Below are 17100 nucleotides of genomic sequence, written 5' to 3' on the forward strand. Positions count from 1 at the left end.
AACCTTTCAGCCAAGTTTTGAGAGTGTTTTTAAGCCTGGCTGGGAGTATGGCGTAGAGCCTGGACTTTACTTGTGTGTGGAGCCTGCCCACTTTGTAATGAGGTGCAGGCTAAATATTTCCAGAGCTGGTAGTCCTTCAGTGCCTTCCTACACTTCCAAGTTTTCCTGAAATCGTCCAAACTGACTGAGAGCTTCCTAGAGCTTCTCAGTACAAAGGACTGTGGGATATAGAGTTCATGATTCTAAGGAATGGTAGAAGGGAGAACCACAAACTAGAGACAATGGATTTCAGGAAGGCAGATTTTGGTAAGCTCAGAGAGCTGGTGGGTAAGGTCCCATGGGAAGCAAGACTAAGAGGAAAAACAACTGAAGAGAGTTGGCAATTTTTCAAAGGGACATTATTAAAGGCCAAAAGCAAACTATTACACTTTGTAGGAAAGATAGCAAATATGGCAAAAGACCGCCTTGGCTTAATCAAGAGATCTTGCTATCTAAAAATCAAAAAGGAGTAATAAAAAGTGGAAACTCGGACAAATTTCAAAAGATGAATATAAGCAAACAATACAGGTACGCAGGGGCAAGATTAGAAAGGCAAAGGCACACAACTAGCTCAAACTAGCTACAGACACAAAGGGTAACAAGAAGACTTTCTATAAATATATTAGAAGCAAGAGAAAGACCAAGGACAGGGCAGGCCCAATGCTTAGTGAGGAGGGAGAAACAATAAGAAACTTGGAAATGGCAGAGGTGCTTAATGACTTCTTTGTTTCTGTCTTAATCAGGAAATCTAATGATGAAGGAATGCCTAACATAGTGAATGCTAGTGGGAATATGGGGTAGGTTTATAAGATAAAATAAAAAAGAACAAATTAAAAATTACAGTAAAACTCCAGTGGTCCGGCATCCAATGGCCCGGCACTCCTGATGGTCCAGCACCATCTGGAACCCGGAAGTGCTCCGGGCAGCCGGACAGTTGGAGCTGCTCTGCCCCGGCTTCCCCGAGTCAGCCGCTAGTCAGTTTCAGCAAGCGGCTGACTTGGGGATACTGGGACAGAGCAGTTGGGGTGGTGCTGGGTTGGTCCCGCAGCGCCAAGGGGCGCACTCCCCCAACTAGTCCGGCATATTTGATAATCTGGCACCCCCTAGGTCCTAAAAGTGCCGGATTATCGGAAGTTTACTGTACTTAGAAAAGTTAGATGTCTGCAAGTCAACAGGGCTTAATGAAATGCATCCTAGAATACTCAAGGAGCTGATAGAGGATGTATCTGAGCCTTTAGCGATCATCATTGAAAAGTCATGGAAGACAGGAGGGATTCCAGAAGACTGGAAAAGGGCAAATATGGTGCCCATCTATAAAAAGGGAAATAAGAACAGCCCAGGAAACTACAGACCACTCGGTTTAACTTCTGTGCCAGGAAAGATAATGGAGCAAGTAATTAAGGAATTCATCTGCAAACATATGGAAGAAAATAAGGTAATAGGTAACAGCCAGCATGGATTTATAAAGAACAAATCATGTCTAACCGATCTGATAGCTTTCTTTGATAGGATAGCAAGTCTTGTGGATAAGGGAAAAGCGGTGGACATGGTGGTATTAAACTTTAGTAAGGCATTTAACACGGTCTCACATGACCTTCTTATCAATAAACTAGGCAAATACAACTTAGATGGGGTTACTATAAGGTGGGTGCATAACTGGCTGGATAACCGTTCTCAGAGAGTAGTTATTAACCGTTCACAATCCTGCTGGCAGGGCATAATAAATGAGGTTCTTCAAGAGTCTGTGTTGGGACCAGTTCTGTTCAAGATCTTCATCAATGATTTAGATACTAGCTAAGGGTATGTCTACACTACCCTGCTAGTTCGAACTAGCGGGGTAATGTATGCATACCGAACTTGCTAATGAAGCCCGGGATTTGAATTTCCCGGGCTTCATTAGCATAAAGCCGGCTCCGCCATTTTTAAAAGCCGGCTTGTTCGAACCCCGTGCCGCGCGGCTACACGCGGCACGGGCTAGATAGTTCGGAATAACTACATAGTTCGAACTATCTGTACGCCTCGTGGAACGAGGTGTACAGATAGATCGGAATGGCTACATAGTTCGAACTATCTAGCCCGTGCCGCGTGTAGCCGCGCGGCACGGGGTTCGAACAAGCCGGCTTTTAAAAATGGCAGAGCCGGCTTTATGCTAATGAAGCCCGGGAAATTCAAATCCCAGGCTTCATTAGCAAGTTCGGTATGCATACATTACCCCGCTAGTTCGAACTAGCGGGGTAGTGTAGACATACCCATAGAGAGTGCGCTTATTAGGTTTGCAGAACATACCAAGCTAGGAGGGATTGCAACTGCTTTGGCTGATAGGGTCATAATTCAAAGTGATCTGGACAAACTGGAGAAATGGTCTGAAGTAACAGAATGAAGTTTAATAAGGACAAATGCAAAGTACTCCACATAGGAAGGAACAATCAGTTTCACACATACAGAATTGGAAGTGACTGTCTAGGAAGGAGTACTGCAGAAAGGGATCTAGGGGTCATAGTGGACTACAAGCTATATATGAGTCAACAGTGTGGTGCTGTTGCAAAAAAAAGCAAACATGAATCTAGGATGCATTAACAGGAGTGTTGTGAGCAAGATATGAGAAGTCATTCTTCCACTCCACTCTGCACTGTTTAGGCCTCAGCTGGAGTATTGTGTCCAGTTTTGGGCACCACATTTCAAGAAAGATGTGGAGAAACTGGAGAAGGTCCATGGAAGAGCAACAAGAATGATTAAAGGTCTAAATAACATGACCTATGAGGGAAGACTGAAAGAAGTGGGCTTGTTTAGTTTCAAAAGGAGACAACTGCAAACTGCAAATTGTGTATCTTTTTCTGCTTTTCTGTCAAAAGAGGCTTTTCCAATATTTGGCGTGTCAACCTGATGCCAAAATTTGGAAAAACCTGCTCTTTCAACATATCCCTTCTTTCTCATTGAATGAGGATTACAGGGATTGTGGAAGAACGTGTTCACTTTTTCAAAAAAAAATTCAAAAAAGCGGACGTGTTCCTTGGACGCAGCACTCGTCTGGTATCCTGGATAAGTGCTGCAGTCTAGACATAGCTAAATTGTTCTCCTTGACCTCTGAGGATAGGACAAGAAGCAATGGGCTTTAACTGCTGCAAGGGAGGCTTAGGTTGGACATTAGGAAAAAGGTCCTAGCTGTCAGGGTGGTTAAACACTGGAATAAATTGCCTAGGGAGATATTTAAGAGCAGGTTAGATAGACATATATCAGGGATGGTCTAAACAGTGTTTCGTCCTACCTTGAGGGCAGGGGACTGGACTCTGACCTCTTGAGGTCCCTTCCAGTTCTAGAATTCTATGATTCTATGATATGTCTCCCCACTTGTGTGAACAGGTGCAAAAATAGGACACAGCATGGATGATTTTGTGGGAATGCCCATACTTGGGTTAGGCACACTTAGGTGTTCAGACGGAGATAGCAACTATGCACAGAAGATACTGCCTTAGACTCTGCTGACCATGTGCAAAAAATTCAGTTATGGTGGCGGTTTTGTTTAGTGCCTGTTGTGGCCTAGACCCTGTCTAATGAAACATAGATCATCTAACGACCATTAGAGAGTAACTTGCAATCACTGCCATTTATTGGCTTTGAACCACCAATGAAGACTGTGCAGCTGTTTGGAAAAAGATGCCTTTTAAAGGTGTTAACTAAAATGCTTAAAGTATAGTATATACCAGGCAGTTGTTTTGATATGTGAACTGGTTGATGTAGATGGTTTGGGGGGAGGGGGGTAGAATGAAAGTTTGTTACACATTAACACAGGTTAAATTAAAACTTCTCTTGTTCATATTAGGTTTGTTAACTGTGTTAGCTATCATAGGTCTAAAGAGAATAACAAAGGTAAGGTCATAGAGGCTAAAACCAACCAACCAGTGACATAAGGTTTTGGTACTTCTACAGAAAAGCCAGATTTTGGGCAGAATCCTTTAAAGCAGTAGTTAAGCCTACTCCCACCTCCAACATAATTGTTTTTTGGAACTGCAAGTCCAGCAAAAGTTAAGTCTGAATGCAATAAAACGGATTCTGGGGTTGACTTGAGTTGGGCTAAAAATAATGGAATAAAACAATGATTCCCAGCTTGACTCCAGGCCAATATTTACAGCTAGACTTGCAAACTGTTACACTGGCACAGCCTGGGAAATGGCATGATTGTGGAGAGAGAAAGGAGTCTTTCACAGCGGTTTTTTTTTTTTTAAAGGGAGGGGAGTTTCTACTTGCTGTCTATCACAAAGTACCATACATGTATTAAATTAAACTGTTCTTTGACTGGTTCAAGCATAGAGATTCTTCATATAGTATTTAATAGCAAGGCTGCAGAGGTATCTCGACATCAAGGAATTCTTGAGAGAGAGCAGTGAAGTTTGTCGCTAGCCCATCTGTCATTTCAGAGAAAATAACTCTTTTGTTGGTCTAGAGGAATGCCTTCTGTACAGTGTGTGTTGTAATATTTGCATGATACATTTGATGTGATGTCTGCCCAAGTCTTCTTTACAGCCATGAATTATGTAACTCTACTTGAATGATTCCACAGAGGGAGTTGGTGGAAGCCATCACATGTTTTTAAACACCCTATTGCTTGCAGCTGTGAACATTTGCACTGATGACAGTCTGTGTAGTGTGAAATGGGGAAAGGAATTATGTCCAAGGAGTTGTTCATAGGGAAGGTGCCTTAGAGGAAGGATGTAAGATTAGTTAATTAGGACCTCAATTTTTATTGATCAGTTGCTAATTTGTAAAGCCCCTTTTGCTCGTATCAAATTACTGTTAGATAGTGAAGTTAGATACTGAAGTTAGATAGTGGCTAGTGTGTGAGATCAAATTTGTGTCCCCAAAGAGACCCATTTATTGATTCATTGCAGTTACCTAAGTTCCACTGAGTGATTTCAGAGGTAATAGTCATGTTCCTTATCCTGACTGGGGCCTGAAGGGCAGTGAGTATCACTTTCTGTTTTTAATGTTAGGTTCTTTTGCTTTCCTTTTTAACCACTTCTTAAGGTTCTTAAGAAACTCGAGCCTTTATTTTCTTTACAATTTTGAGTTTCAAGTATCAAATTATTTCATACAACTAAGGTACCGTGGCACAATATAGAGAAAACAACTTACCCCCCAAAAAAAAAAAAAAAAAAGAGAGAGAGAGAGAGAGTGTATCACATTTGTAAAGTCCTGGGTCCCAACCTGAATGTTCAAGATGGTGGGAAGGTCAGGTGAAGTGTGGCAGAGTAGAATTTTCAAAGGCAAAAGCCCCATTTTCAGAAATGACCTTGCTTGGTCTAAAGATGTTATTTGTACTGGGATAGCTATTTCATTTATGGGCATTTTAAAAGAATCCAGCCCTGAATTAGCTACCTGACTACAAAGCCTAGTGGGAACAGAGCTGAACTATTATAAAAGCACCGTCTGCTGGTGAAGCTTATTCCTCTTCCCAGATGGTCAGAGACTATGGACGTGACCTCAGAAACTATTCCAGCTACACAGGCATAACCCCTTATTGTAGATACAGTTTATGCGAACAAAAGGGGTTTTCTGTTGGTGTGGGAATACTACCTCCCTGAGTGAGGGTAGCCAGGCAAATAGAAACATTTTTCCATTGATCTAGCTCTGTCATCATAGTTATGACACTTAAGGGTGTGGATTTTTCATATCCCAACTGACCTAGCGAGGAGGGACGTGGGGGGGGGGGGGGGGGGGAGGGGCACCCGCCACATACCACCCCTCCCCATGTGACTCCTCCCTACATCACTCCTACCCCAGTGGAGGATTGAGACAACCCCCTCTTCGCACCAGGCCCTGCCTCTTCCCTACTCCCTCCTCTCTGCCCCACTCCACTTCTTTGCCCAAGGCCCAGAGGATTAGTGGGGAGTCTGACCCCAGCAGGAGGGGTCCAGGCTCCCCCTGCATTCACTGCCAGATGTGGGGGCCATGTCACTCCACTTCCTCAGCTCAGTCCATTCCCCTGGCTTCTAGCTGCATTGCTCTGCTTCCCACTGGTGAGTGTGGGGGGTGGTTCCGCCCGCCCTTCAACCAACATGGCTAGGACCTGGGGGATATGAGCAGGCTAGGGCCACGCCACACCATTCAGCTTTTCCCCACTGCTGCCAGTAATTTCAGGATGCCTGGCCCCTGCTGTGGGTGCCAGGGCCCCCCACTGCTAGTCTCTACCCCTAACCCAGGCTGCTTAGAGGATTTGGCCTCTTGCTTCTCCCACCCACAGCATTTGGGGTGTACGTGCCTCCGTGTGCCCCTCCATGTGTCACCCTGGGGCCAACCTATGTCGATCTAAATTGTAAGGTTAACATAGTTTTACCAATATATGCCTACTCTAGGGGACTGGACGGCTTCAACTATACTGATACAACTTGCTTGTGCATGGACAAATCTTTAGACGTGTAAGGCGCCTAAGGCCTGGTCTATTCTGGAAAGTGAGGTCAACATAAATTACCTTGTGTCAGCCTAGTTGTACATGGGTCTATACTTAACTTTGTCTTCTCCCCATATTAACTCTGCTTTCTGCTGGCTGACATGCTACCACCAGCTCCCCACACAGTGTTGAGCTATGGTCAGTGCATTGAGGTCAGCACACGGCAGATGAAGATCCTACATTACCTATGTCAACCTTAACTGTCCTAAAAAACAACTGTCCCCCAACAGTGACCTCTTTGATTACACCTGTGAATTCCACTGCCCAGGGCTTACAGGGCCTAGAAGCATCCCCTCCTGCTCCACTGCTTTAAACCCCATGGATTTTTGAAATCACTTTTCCTGATTGCCTCGCTTGGGGAGCACACCTAGTAGCGCTCCACTGTTGTGAGCAACTGCTCGGCTGAGCATGTCGGCTCCAGGTGTGCTCCAGCCTGGAGTAGAAAGGAGATATTGGATCTCCTGGGCCTGTGAGGAGAAGACGCTGTGCAAGCCCATGTACAGACGAGCCATAGAAATGTGGGCGTCTATGAGCAGGTCATATGGGGGAATTCCTGGAAACGACATAACTGTGCCAGGCATATCAGAAGGCCAGGAAGGTGAATGGTCAATCCAGTGCTGAGCCACAGACCTTCTAGTTTTATAAAGAGCTGTGTGCCATACTTGGTGGAGAACCTACCATGCGCTAGACCAGGGTGGGGAACCTTTTTTGGGTTCGGGGCTGCTGACCTACAGAAAAAAAAATCAGCTGGGGGCTGCACACAAGTGAGAAGAAAAAACAAAAGAGAAACAAGCAAACAAAAAACCCCTCTCTCTGACGTGGCCCGCAACTGAAAAGGAGAAAGACACTCCCCATGTTCCCCTCACACACCAGAGCTTTGGAGAACCTAAGCTAGTAGATTTTGAGTGCTCTTGCCCCACAGGGAGATGGAGGAGTAGGAACTGGAGAACCAGGGTGGGCTCCCCAATGCTCTAGACCTCTGTGGATATCTCCAGTGAACCCAAGTCACAGGCCATTATTGTAAACAGTAAGGACGAGGGAGAAGAGGAGGAAGTGAAGAAATAGGGATATGCAACCAGGGGTCCAGCTATGCTGCAAGCCAGGACCTGTTGGAGACTCCATCACAGTCCTGTCAGTCCCAGCAGTTGAGCACAGGTGAGCCTGATGCAGGGGAAGGAGCTTTGGGTGATTGTGTAAATGTGCTTCCCATTGCAGTGATGTCTGATAGTTGCACCCCCAGCTTCACAGAACTCATCTAGTTACTTCTCACTCACTCGTACTAGAAGAGGTAGGGGTACAACCAAGAAAGATAGTTACCTGCTTTTCATTCCCCTGTAGAGTTAGGTAGGAGGGGCCATGTAGAGCAGTTTGTTTGCATACACACGGGTGTCCCTTGAGTCCTCTTGAGAGAGCTTTACGCAACTTCCATGGAGGCGCTCTGCAATCTTCTTCTGAAAGTTTCTAGGGACAGCAGCCTTATTTCTTCCTCCATGGCAGGGCGCTTTCGCTGGCCAATCAGTGATATCTTCAGCTAGAAACATTGCAGTAAAAAGATTGTGGCTAATGGGCCCAGATTGGATGCCACCAGCCACTGTGCTCTCTCTACTAAAATCATCATCACTTGTGGAAAATGGTGCTAGTATTCAGTGCCATTGCGCTATGCAACTGGGCAATTCCCTTTTCATTTCCCTCAATCCCAGCAGGCCATACTCACCATGGCTGGTGCCTTGTGCAAGTGCTCCAAAGTAATAGTAGTGTCAGAAAACAGATCTTGTTTAAAACTTTAGGAGAGCAGGGGAAAGAAAGTTAAGATCCAGAGCTCCCCTTTCCATGGGGATCATGCTGATAATGTGTGCTTTATCTGTGTGCTTTATCGGTAGCTTTTGCCGTTGTGGCCTTGACTGGTTCTCCCTGCACAGCTGCAGGATACGTGATCCAGATAAGGAGGAAGCACAAAAAGGCTTGTGATGACATGTTCAAAGAGATCCCAGAAGTCAGTGCTGCATCAGACCATGAGCAGAGAACCTGGAGAGTGAAAAATTGCAGACTGTTTTGAAAGAGGCCCAGGACTCCCTGCAGGAAAAGCAGTGTGAGATACAGCAAGACATTATGGCGTTTCTCTGGCAGCAAACACAGATGCTACAGACTCTAGTGAACCGAGAAGGTCAACAGTTACAAGCTCTGCCTCCTTTTGCATTTTGTGGAGAACACCAGTGTAGCACCTCTCTGCACCCACCTCAATATTCTGCATCCTATTCAGGTTGAACCCCTACATCTTCCACTGTGGGTTGGTGGGGATTAAAGACAACCCCATCTTCAAATACTCTGACCTATGAGAGCCACAGCTGATGTGATTAAAATGGGCATGAATCTTCCTTCCCCTCCTTTGGACTCTGTTCCATGAATTTATTAAGATTCCAATATATTTGCTTTTAACTTGTACAGAATTTTTAAGCATTTTCATTAGTCAATAAAACTATAGCTTGGAAAACAATTCACCTTTTATTATAGTTTACAACATATGCAGTTGAATGACTGGCAGTAGTGAAAACACCCACTGAATAGTTACTGATTTGCGAAACCCAGTTCAGGTGCACCGTGACAAACAGTGTAATAAGTATGAATGGACAGCATGCACCACAGAATTAATAGGTGTATTGCCAGTGTTCTGTTTGTAGATGGACACAAAGCACCACAGGTGCTAAGAGGCCTCCACGCAGCAGGTAGAGCATATTATTCCACAATGCATCATTGTGGCTCTCTGGTAAAGTGTTCTTGCAAAGCCTTTCTGAACTGTGTGACTCCATGTTGTGCTTTTCTAACTGCCCTTGTGTCTGGCTGCTAAAACTCAGCAGAGGGTGGCTCTATCTTCATCCTCTACCCCAGTGGCAGTGCTTCCCCTTCTGCTTCACAGATACTAAGTAGGATGCAGAAGGAAGCTATAAACACTGGGATATTTTTGTAACGGAGATCCAGTCTTGTGTGTGTAAACAATGCCAGCATCCCTTCAGCCTACCAGCAGCACATTTAACTGTTATTCTGCATCTTCTGCTGTGCTATCGATGTAGCTGGTGCACAGCTTCGTGAGTCAGGGGAGAAAGAGCCCCTGTGATCACTGTTGACATTTCAGTACTGTCAATGGTAATCTGCCAGTCAGGAAAGCAAATCCCTGCTTGCAGGTTCCTGAACAGTCTTGTATTCTTAAAGTTAGAGAATTATGCACCTTCCCTGACCAGCCAACACTGATGTTAGTTAGTATAAGTGATCCTCCAGTGCTTGTGTAACCATAGAAAAACAGGCCTTTCTGTTGAGCTATTCTGTAACTAAGTGGTCTGGTGCCAAAATAGGGATATGCATGACTAGTCCTCCACTGCAGTTCGGGAGTTCCATAGCTGCAAATCCATTCACTGTGCTCTGCTTGTTGCAAAGAGTCATAGTTCTTCATACCAGGAAATAATTGTGTATACTTGCATACCAGTGGCCTCCACAGTGGATTTTCCAACTCCAAAATGATTTCCCATTGACTTTTAGTTTTGGAAGCTTCCACTGTGTGATCACCACTTGCTTCTCCAGTTTTAGTTTGACACTGGTTCTGGAGGTCTAGGGCAAGCTCAGCACTCAGATCCAGAAAAGTTGCTTTGCACATCCAAATGTTCTTCCTGCTTGTCCTCCCAAACCTGCCTTATGATGCAGTCCGGCCAGTCAGTGCTTAATATTCAGGCCTAGAAACAGCATTGCAACTGCTTTGTGAATGCTGCCAATGCCCTTGAAATGTCCTCCAGCAATCTTCCCTTCAGGAAATGGTCATGTTCCTCACGGCTCTTCTTGTGGCTCTGCTAGTACTGGAAGATTGTGCATCCTGTGCTTGCAAGATTTATAACAATAGTGAAAGCTCCATGGTTCTATTAGAGCTGGTAGAAAATGACAAGGCCCATGTGTATTTGAGGAATTTTCAAATTAAGCATAAAAATTATGGCATAGAGAAAGTTGCATGATAGCAGCTTGACCCTGCAGTTCTGGTCACCTGTGTACAATTCGTTTCTCTCCACCATAAAACTTCCCAATTCGTTTCTCTCCACCATAAAACTTCCCAAAACAGTGTATTTGATGATGGTGAGTTGCACCACAGTGTGCATCAACATAAGATCATCTGGTGAGTGTGTGCAGTGCTGAAGTGAAGTATGCACGTGTGCTGGCAATATACTAACTGCAGTAGTTTTATGCTGATGTAAACTGTGTCAGAAAAAATTGGTATTGTAGACATACCTTAAGAGTCACTGAAAATAAGTGGGACGTATACTGCCATGTTTCTTGGGTGCTTTTGCAATGTTACCCATAATCTTTTTTTGCAGAAAAGTGGCAGCTGATGCTGTACTCTGTGCAGCCAGCCAGGAATGTGGAGCAAAGGAATGGTGGTGCTCTAGAAGTGAATTGTGTCTCCTTTCCAAGTGCTTTCTGTACCGTGATCTCCCACCATTTGCGCTGCATCTGCCGCAGTTGGGGTGATGTCCAGGAAGACTTGAGTTCAGCTTTACCACTGTGATTCTGTGGGTGGCTAACTTATTCTGAAAACGGGCAAAAAGGCCTGCTAAAATTGACTTTTATGCAGGGAACTATCAGTGTAGGCGATGGCAGATAAAAAAGAGTAAAGTCTTACATGGAAACCTTCCACTGGTTTTTCTTAAGAGATTAGAATGGGGAAATTGAGGCTCAAAGAAATCAAATTGTGAAACCAAACTTAAAAATCACAATTTTTGTTACTAGCACAAAGTGAAGATACTGTGTGGTCTAATGGACTGGGTTGACGTATGAGATCTGGGTTCCATTCCTGTCTCCACTGCTGGCCTGCTGGGTGACCTTGGGCAAGTTGTTTCACTGCTCGGTTCCTCAGGAAATGATGCATAGTCCTTTTGGAAGGTGCTTGGATATCTACTCATGAGAAGCACTGTATGCCATCTGGGTATATATTATTATTGTTGTTATCGACTTCCAGACAGTGCTGTTTATTCTAAAGATACACTTTTGCTATGTTTGTAACAGTGTTGCAACATCTCCATACTAGACAGTGTTCCTTCTATTTTGGGATTTTAAGTCATGAAACTCTCCTTAATCAGCCCATATGGCATCATACAAAATGGTTGTGTTGCATATTTACGACAAAGCAGATTTCACACAACTGGTATCTTACCGCTTTTCAGTCGATGTTTATTGGAGGAAAGCAATATGTATTTAGGACGGAGTATTATAGAATACATTGTTCTGTTTTCTTACTTACTTAATCAAAATGTAGATTTATCATAATACATGGCTGATACCTGGAAGCAACAAATACAGATTAAAATATCAAACTATTTGCCTGTTGCTTCTTACATGATTCCTGAAAAATGCTCATTCTGAAATTTGAATTTTCTGCTTACGCTGGGCCACGAGATGCATTGTCCACATAAGATTTCTTCATTTTTCCACAGGCACCCCCTGCAAGCATGCTTGTAGGAGTAAAGATGGCAAAAATGTATCTTTACAGCTAATGCTAAAGTGTTGCAACAAAAAAGTCATGATAATGCTGATGCATAGTATTAATGTCTTTGTATATTTCCTGCATGGAAAACCCCAAAAATTCTTAATGCTATCAAGCTAAACATTAAAAAGTAAGCAAAAGTACTTCTAACTTGCATTATTGAACTGAACCAGTGAAATAATGTAAAATGCTTATTTAATTGCTCTGATGTGATTTTTCTAAAAGTGAATTTTTCTTTTTTTAATCAGAAAAAACCATTGTCTGCAATAATAAAAGAAGTTTGTGACGGGTAAGTTCTGATACCATACTTCCTTTTATTGCTAAAATAAATGAGACACATGATGTGTGAGGTAATGTCTTTTAGTGAACCAACTTCTGTGGGCAAAAGACGAAGCTTTAGAGAGCCTTGTTTCCCAGTCCTGAAGAACAGGTCTGCATAAGCTCAAAAGTTTTTCTCTCTCAACAACAGACAAATGTTGTCCGATGAAAGATTACCCATCTTGTGCCTTTTAATAGTTTGAGATCGACACAGCTAGAACACGGCGTAAAATAAATAACAGACACGCCTATTTTATGTAAGATAAAATATTGCTAGTGATGACTTCCTTACATTTTTATGTTGATTTTCAAAAAAACGTTTATCTTCAGACTTAGAATTTACAAAATCCACTGTCTGGCTAAATGTAGCTTAAACTGCATACTGGGAAGATTAAAAAGTAGTTTAACTTGGTCTTCTATTTTTATTAAAACACAAAACTCATTCCTGTGCAGAAAGCCTTCACAAATCTTATGCACCCCTTATATAAGGCATTTAGAGATTTAATTTCAACCGTAGAGTGCAACCTCTTTACTGAGGATCTCTCAGTTCACAAGACAAGAAACGCATAAACTGTGAACTATATTTCAAGGACTCGTGGATGTTTTGCAAACACCCAGTTTGTGGAACAAACAGCAAAGAAGTGAAATATTAAACATAACCTGGTATGTTAAGGTTTTTAACAATCAGAAGAAACAGTCATATTTTAATATTTAAACAGCATGTTTAATGGTTGCAAACGTGCTGTTTTAATTTTAATAAGGGATGCAAAATAGCAGAAATTAAACTACACAGTTCAATAAACTACAGCTAAAAATATAGTAAAAGGGATGTAGATTTTTGTATTACTATTTTTAAAAAATTGTAAGGAACATCTGTGTGTGTCTGGTGCTGTAGATATCACCAAGACAAACTTTCCCTGCCCATTATGGTTGACAGGTGTACGGCATTGAATGGACAGTTTGGTATTTTCGCCTCCTGTCGGGTAAAAAATTCAGAAAATACTGGACACCTAAAATGTCCAGTACTTTCTGATTTTTTTTTTCCCGGCCTAGAGGCAAAAATCCTGGGCTGTCCGGCTTAATACGGAGGCAGTCTGGCAACCCTAGTGCTTACCAGGTTCCGGGTTTTTTTTTTTGCTTTACTGATTCTCGGGGGGGGGGGGGGGTCCCTTTTTTTCGATATTTTTTCTGAAACCATCTGGCAACGCTATTGCCTATAGAGTTTTCCAGCATAATGATCTGATGTTCTAGGTACATATTAGGTGTTGTAATGAGTTTTTAGCGTGTCCTACTCGTTATAGTGAAAACTGCACTTATTAGTGTTGATGGGATTAATCTGTAATAAAATAATTTTTTTCATAAAAATCTTGCATTAAATGTTGATATTAATGTAACAGAAGGTGGTCAGATGATTTATTCTGTGTTTATTTTGTATTTTGAATTTTTGTATTTGAAGGAATATATTATTGCCTTGTTTGTATCTCTCAATGATCAAACTGAGAATTCTCAATTTCAAATAGTCATATGGGGAGAAAGGGAACAATATTCCCTTACATGAGTTGTGGGTTTTTAATACTTTTCTTCTCCTTAGATGGATGTTTGTTTTTTCTCATTGTTGAGTGGCTATGTTGAAATCTATAGATAAGTACATGAGGCAGATGGACACTTAATTGTTGATAATGTTAAACACCAATAACAAGACTTCCTTTATTCTCTTTCACTTTCTGATTTATATATTTTCATACTTTTAAGGTGGTCTCTTGTGAACCATGAATATTATGCATTGCAACATGCTGATAGTTCTAATTTCTATATCACAGAAAAGGTAGGTACAACCTTTTGCATATTCTATCTAGTTTTGAATCTAATTTAGAAGTCAGCTTTATTTTTTTAAATTTCATTTTAGAGTACTTGGACCAACTAGGTTGCAATGGGTCAGGCTTGCATCATCTGAACTCTGGCTAGAAAAGCTGTCATGACACAATTCGTACAGGCGTGTAATTGAAATAGGAATGTAAAAGCCTGTTTAATCAGTTAACTGGTTAAGTGTTACATTTAACTGGTTAACCTATTAAGCAAGATCCTGCTGGTGGGGGGCTTGACTGGAGCAGCCCCCAGCCTGAGGGGCTGCCACCTCCTGGCTGCTGGCCCTGTAGTGCAAGGGGCTCAGTCAGGCTGGATCAGCACCTCCGGCCCCCTTCCCAGGGCTTCCACAGGCTGGGGCTGCTTCCAGTGACGTTTACCGGGTAACCGTCCACATCCCTAATTGAAATGAATGTTCCGATTAGGCAAAGACGGTCAATGCACTGTCCTGATTTCTTCTTAATTCAATGCTGAGAACAATTAATTGCAGCACATTTTGTACAAATTAAAAGCTACTTCACTGCCATTAAAATCAGTGCAAAATAAAGATTGTAGTGCATCAAATTTAGAGGCAAAATTCAGCCAGGTTATCTACCATCCATGGTGCAGTTGCACTAGTGGTAGCATCAATGGTATTTTTACCATTGAGCTATCTTGCCACTGTGTGTTGATTATTGTACATTGTTTCCCCTTTCTGCTTTGAGTGGTTATCTAAAATTCCCATTCCTGCATGGTTTTTTAAGGAGGTGAAATTTACAATAGTCAACTGATGATAGCTAGCTGTATCGTTATACATAAACAAGCAGAATTGGTTCAAAACCTATCAGGACACGGGAGGCAGTTCCTTTTACTTTGCCCATAGTTTTCAGGATTTTAGCTTTTTCTCATGGTGATGGTACCAGTGCTTCCATGTCTGTTGCTTGCTTGCTGTCTACTTTCTATTTCCATGTGGTCTGGCTCCTGCTTTCCTGAGCACAGAGCACAAACTGGTCTGCTAAAAAGATACTTGGTGAAGCCCCTTAGCCCAAGTAGTTCAAATTCCTGATCAGCCTCAGAAGTGGTTTGTTTTGGGTGGTGACTGCCAGTGTTTTGATGGGAAGTCCCTTTTGTTTCTACTGTTTGATTCCAGACAGACACTTAATGGCTTCTTATTAACTGTCCTAAATGAAGGGCTATATTTTTTAGAGCCGTTTTAATGAGATGTGTAGCCTGAACCATGACAGTAAGTATAAAGTCAGTGGAGACAAAAAATAAATGCTGGACAAGAGAACTCACTTTTTTTGGAGGTGGTGGTGGGGTGGCAAGGAATTCACAGTTCTGGTAGAAATAATCATAAAATTACTCAGTATAGCATATGTGGTACACAGCCTTACACACTGATCTTACATATTTATGTTTTGTGAAGCCAGCTCAGCAGAGGATACAGTTAGAGTATGTCTAGACTACATGATTCTGCCAACATAAAGTGTTTACCAAATGGAAAGGTTTGGACACAAATCCATGACAAAATCCAGAGATAAGACTTAAGGTATGTCTAGACTACATGCCTCTGCCAACAGAGGCATGTAAATTGGACATATCGACATAGTCAATGAAGTGGGGCTTTAAATATCCCCCGCTTCATTAAAATAAAAATGGCCACTGTATTATGCCGTCTCAGCTGATCGTTAGCACAAGGTGGCAGTCAAAACGTGGATCGGTCGAAAAAGGAAAGCCTTTGTCAACCAATCCTGTAAATCTTGTTTCACGAGGCATAAGGGATCGGTCAACAACAGCTTTCCTTGTTGACCGATCTCTGTCTTGACTGCTGCTTTGAGCTGACAAACAGCTGAGACGGCACAATGCAGCGGCCATTTTTATTCTAATAAAGCCGGGGATATTTAAATCCCCGCTTCAGTGACTATGTTGGTATGTCTAATTTACATGCTTGTGTTGGCAGAGGCATGTAGTCTAGACATATCCTTATGTCTGGATTTTGTCTTATCATGGGTTTGTGTCCAAACCTTTCCATTTGGTAAACACTTTATGTTGTTTTTGGAGCGAGGGTGGTGGTGGTGGTGGGGGGGGGGGGGAGGGGGAGAGGAGGGTGGGTGAGGGAAGGAAAGGGAGAGACGGGCAGGGTGACTGGGTGACTAAATGGAAGATTCCAAGTTTCAGAGGGATACCAGCGATGCAAAATATAAACATTAACTGACCAGCCAGCGTAAGCTAGTTATCAACATAAAAACTAGGGAGAAACTAGCACTTACTGATGACTTTTTTATTAAAATTTTTTTTGCTTGTTTTCAGAATTACAGTGGTAATTGTTTTTAATATGTAAAATAAGAACTCTGAGGGTGCCCGTGGTTTTGATGTTTGATGCTTCTTCAGTCTTCAGACATTCAGCCCCTCAGCTGCTGATCTTTGTGCATGTACGCATTTGCTAGGAAGCAGCACAGAGGAAATTAAAACATGTAAGATGTATGTGATGAAGGCTAAAGAAAGCTTCAGTTCACCACTTCCCTTTTTTCTAAGTGGCTGATCTGATCTAGTAGAAATAAGCTACCAGGGCTGTGTAACACTTGCCACCTCCCTGCTAGTTCTGCTCCAGCTTTGCATGTGTAATGTTGGTTTAAGTCATTTTGGGGCCCAGATGCCATGGCAAAGGGCAGTTCACTGAAACATGTAATTAAGTGACCTGAGATGATAATGATTGCGACTATAATAAAATAGGAAGCATACTAATTAAGTGGGATTCACTCATTTAAACAATTTAAAGGTCCATGTTCCTATGTAGTATAATTCTGCTGAGCTCACTGAAATGACAGCAGTGATGAATTTGATGTAAAGAATGCACATATGTTGCTACAAAGACAGTACCCATAACCTGTTCAGTAAGGGCCTGATCCAAAATTCATTGAGCTCAATGGGAAGACTC

At 42.5% G+C, this 17100-nt stretch overlaps 1 protein-coding gene across 1 annotated transcript in view; it reads left to right on the plus strand.

The window, feature by feature from the left end:
* Positions 1 to 17100, plus strand: part of ELMO1 (engulfment and cell motility 1) — a 448991-nt gene that overhangs the window by 93447 nt on the left and 338444 nt on the right. The window contains exons 3-4 of the mRNA XM_075921743.2: positions 12251 to 12291; positions 14073 to 14145. Coding sequence (XP_075777858.1) covers positions 12251 to 12291; positions 14073 to 14145 — 114 coding nt within the window. The remainder of the gene's footprint in view (positions 1 to 12250; positions 12292 to 14072; positions 14146 to 17100) is intronic.

This window comes from Pelodiscus sinensis, chromosome 2 (genome assembly GCF_052426305.1).
Source record: "Pelodiscus sinensis isolate ZL-2025 chromosome 2, ASM5242630v1, whole genome shotgun sequence".
Classification (NCBI taxonomy): Eukaryota; Metazoa; Chordata; order Testudines; family Trionychidae; genus Pelodiscus; species Pelodiscus sinensis.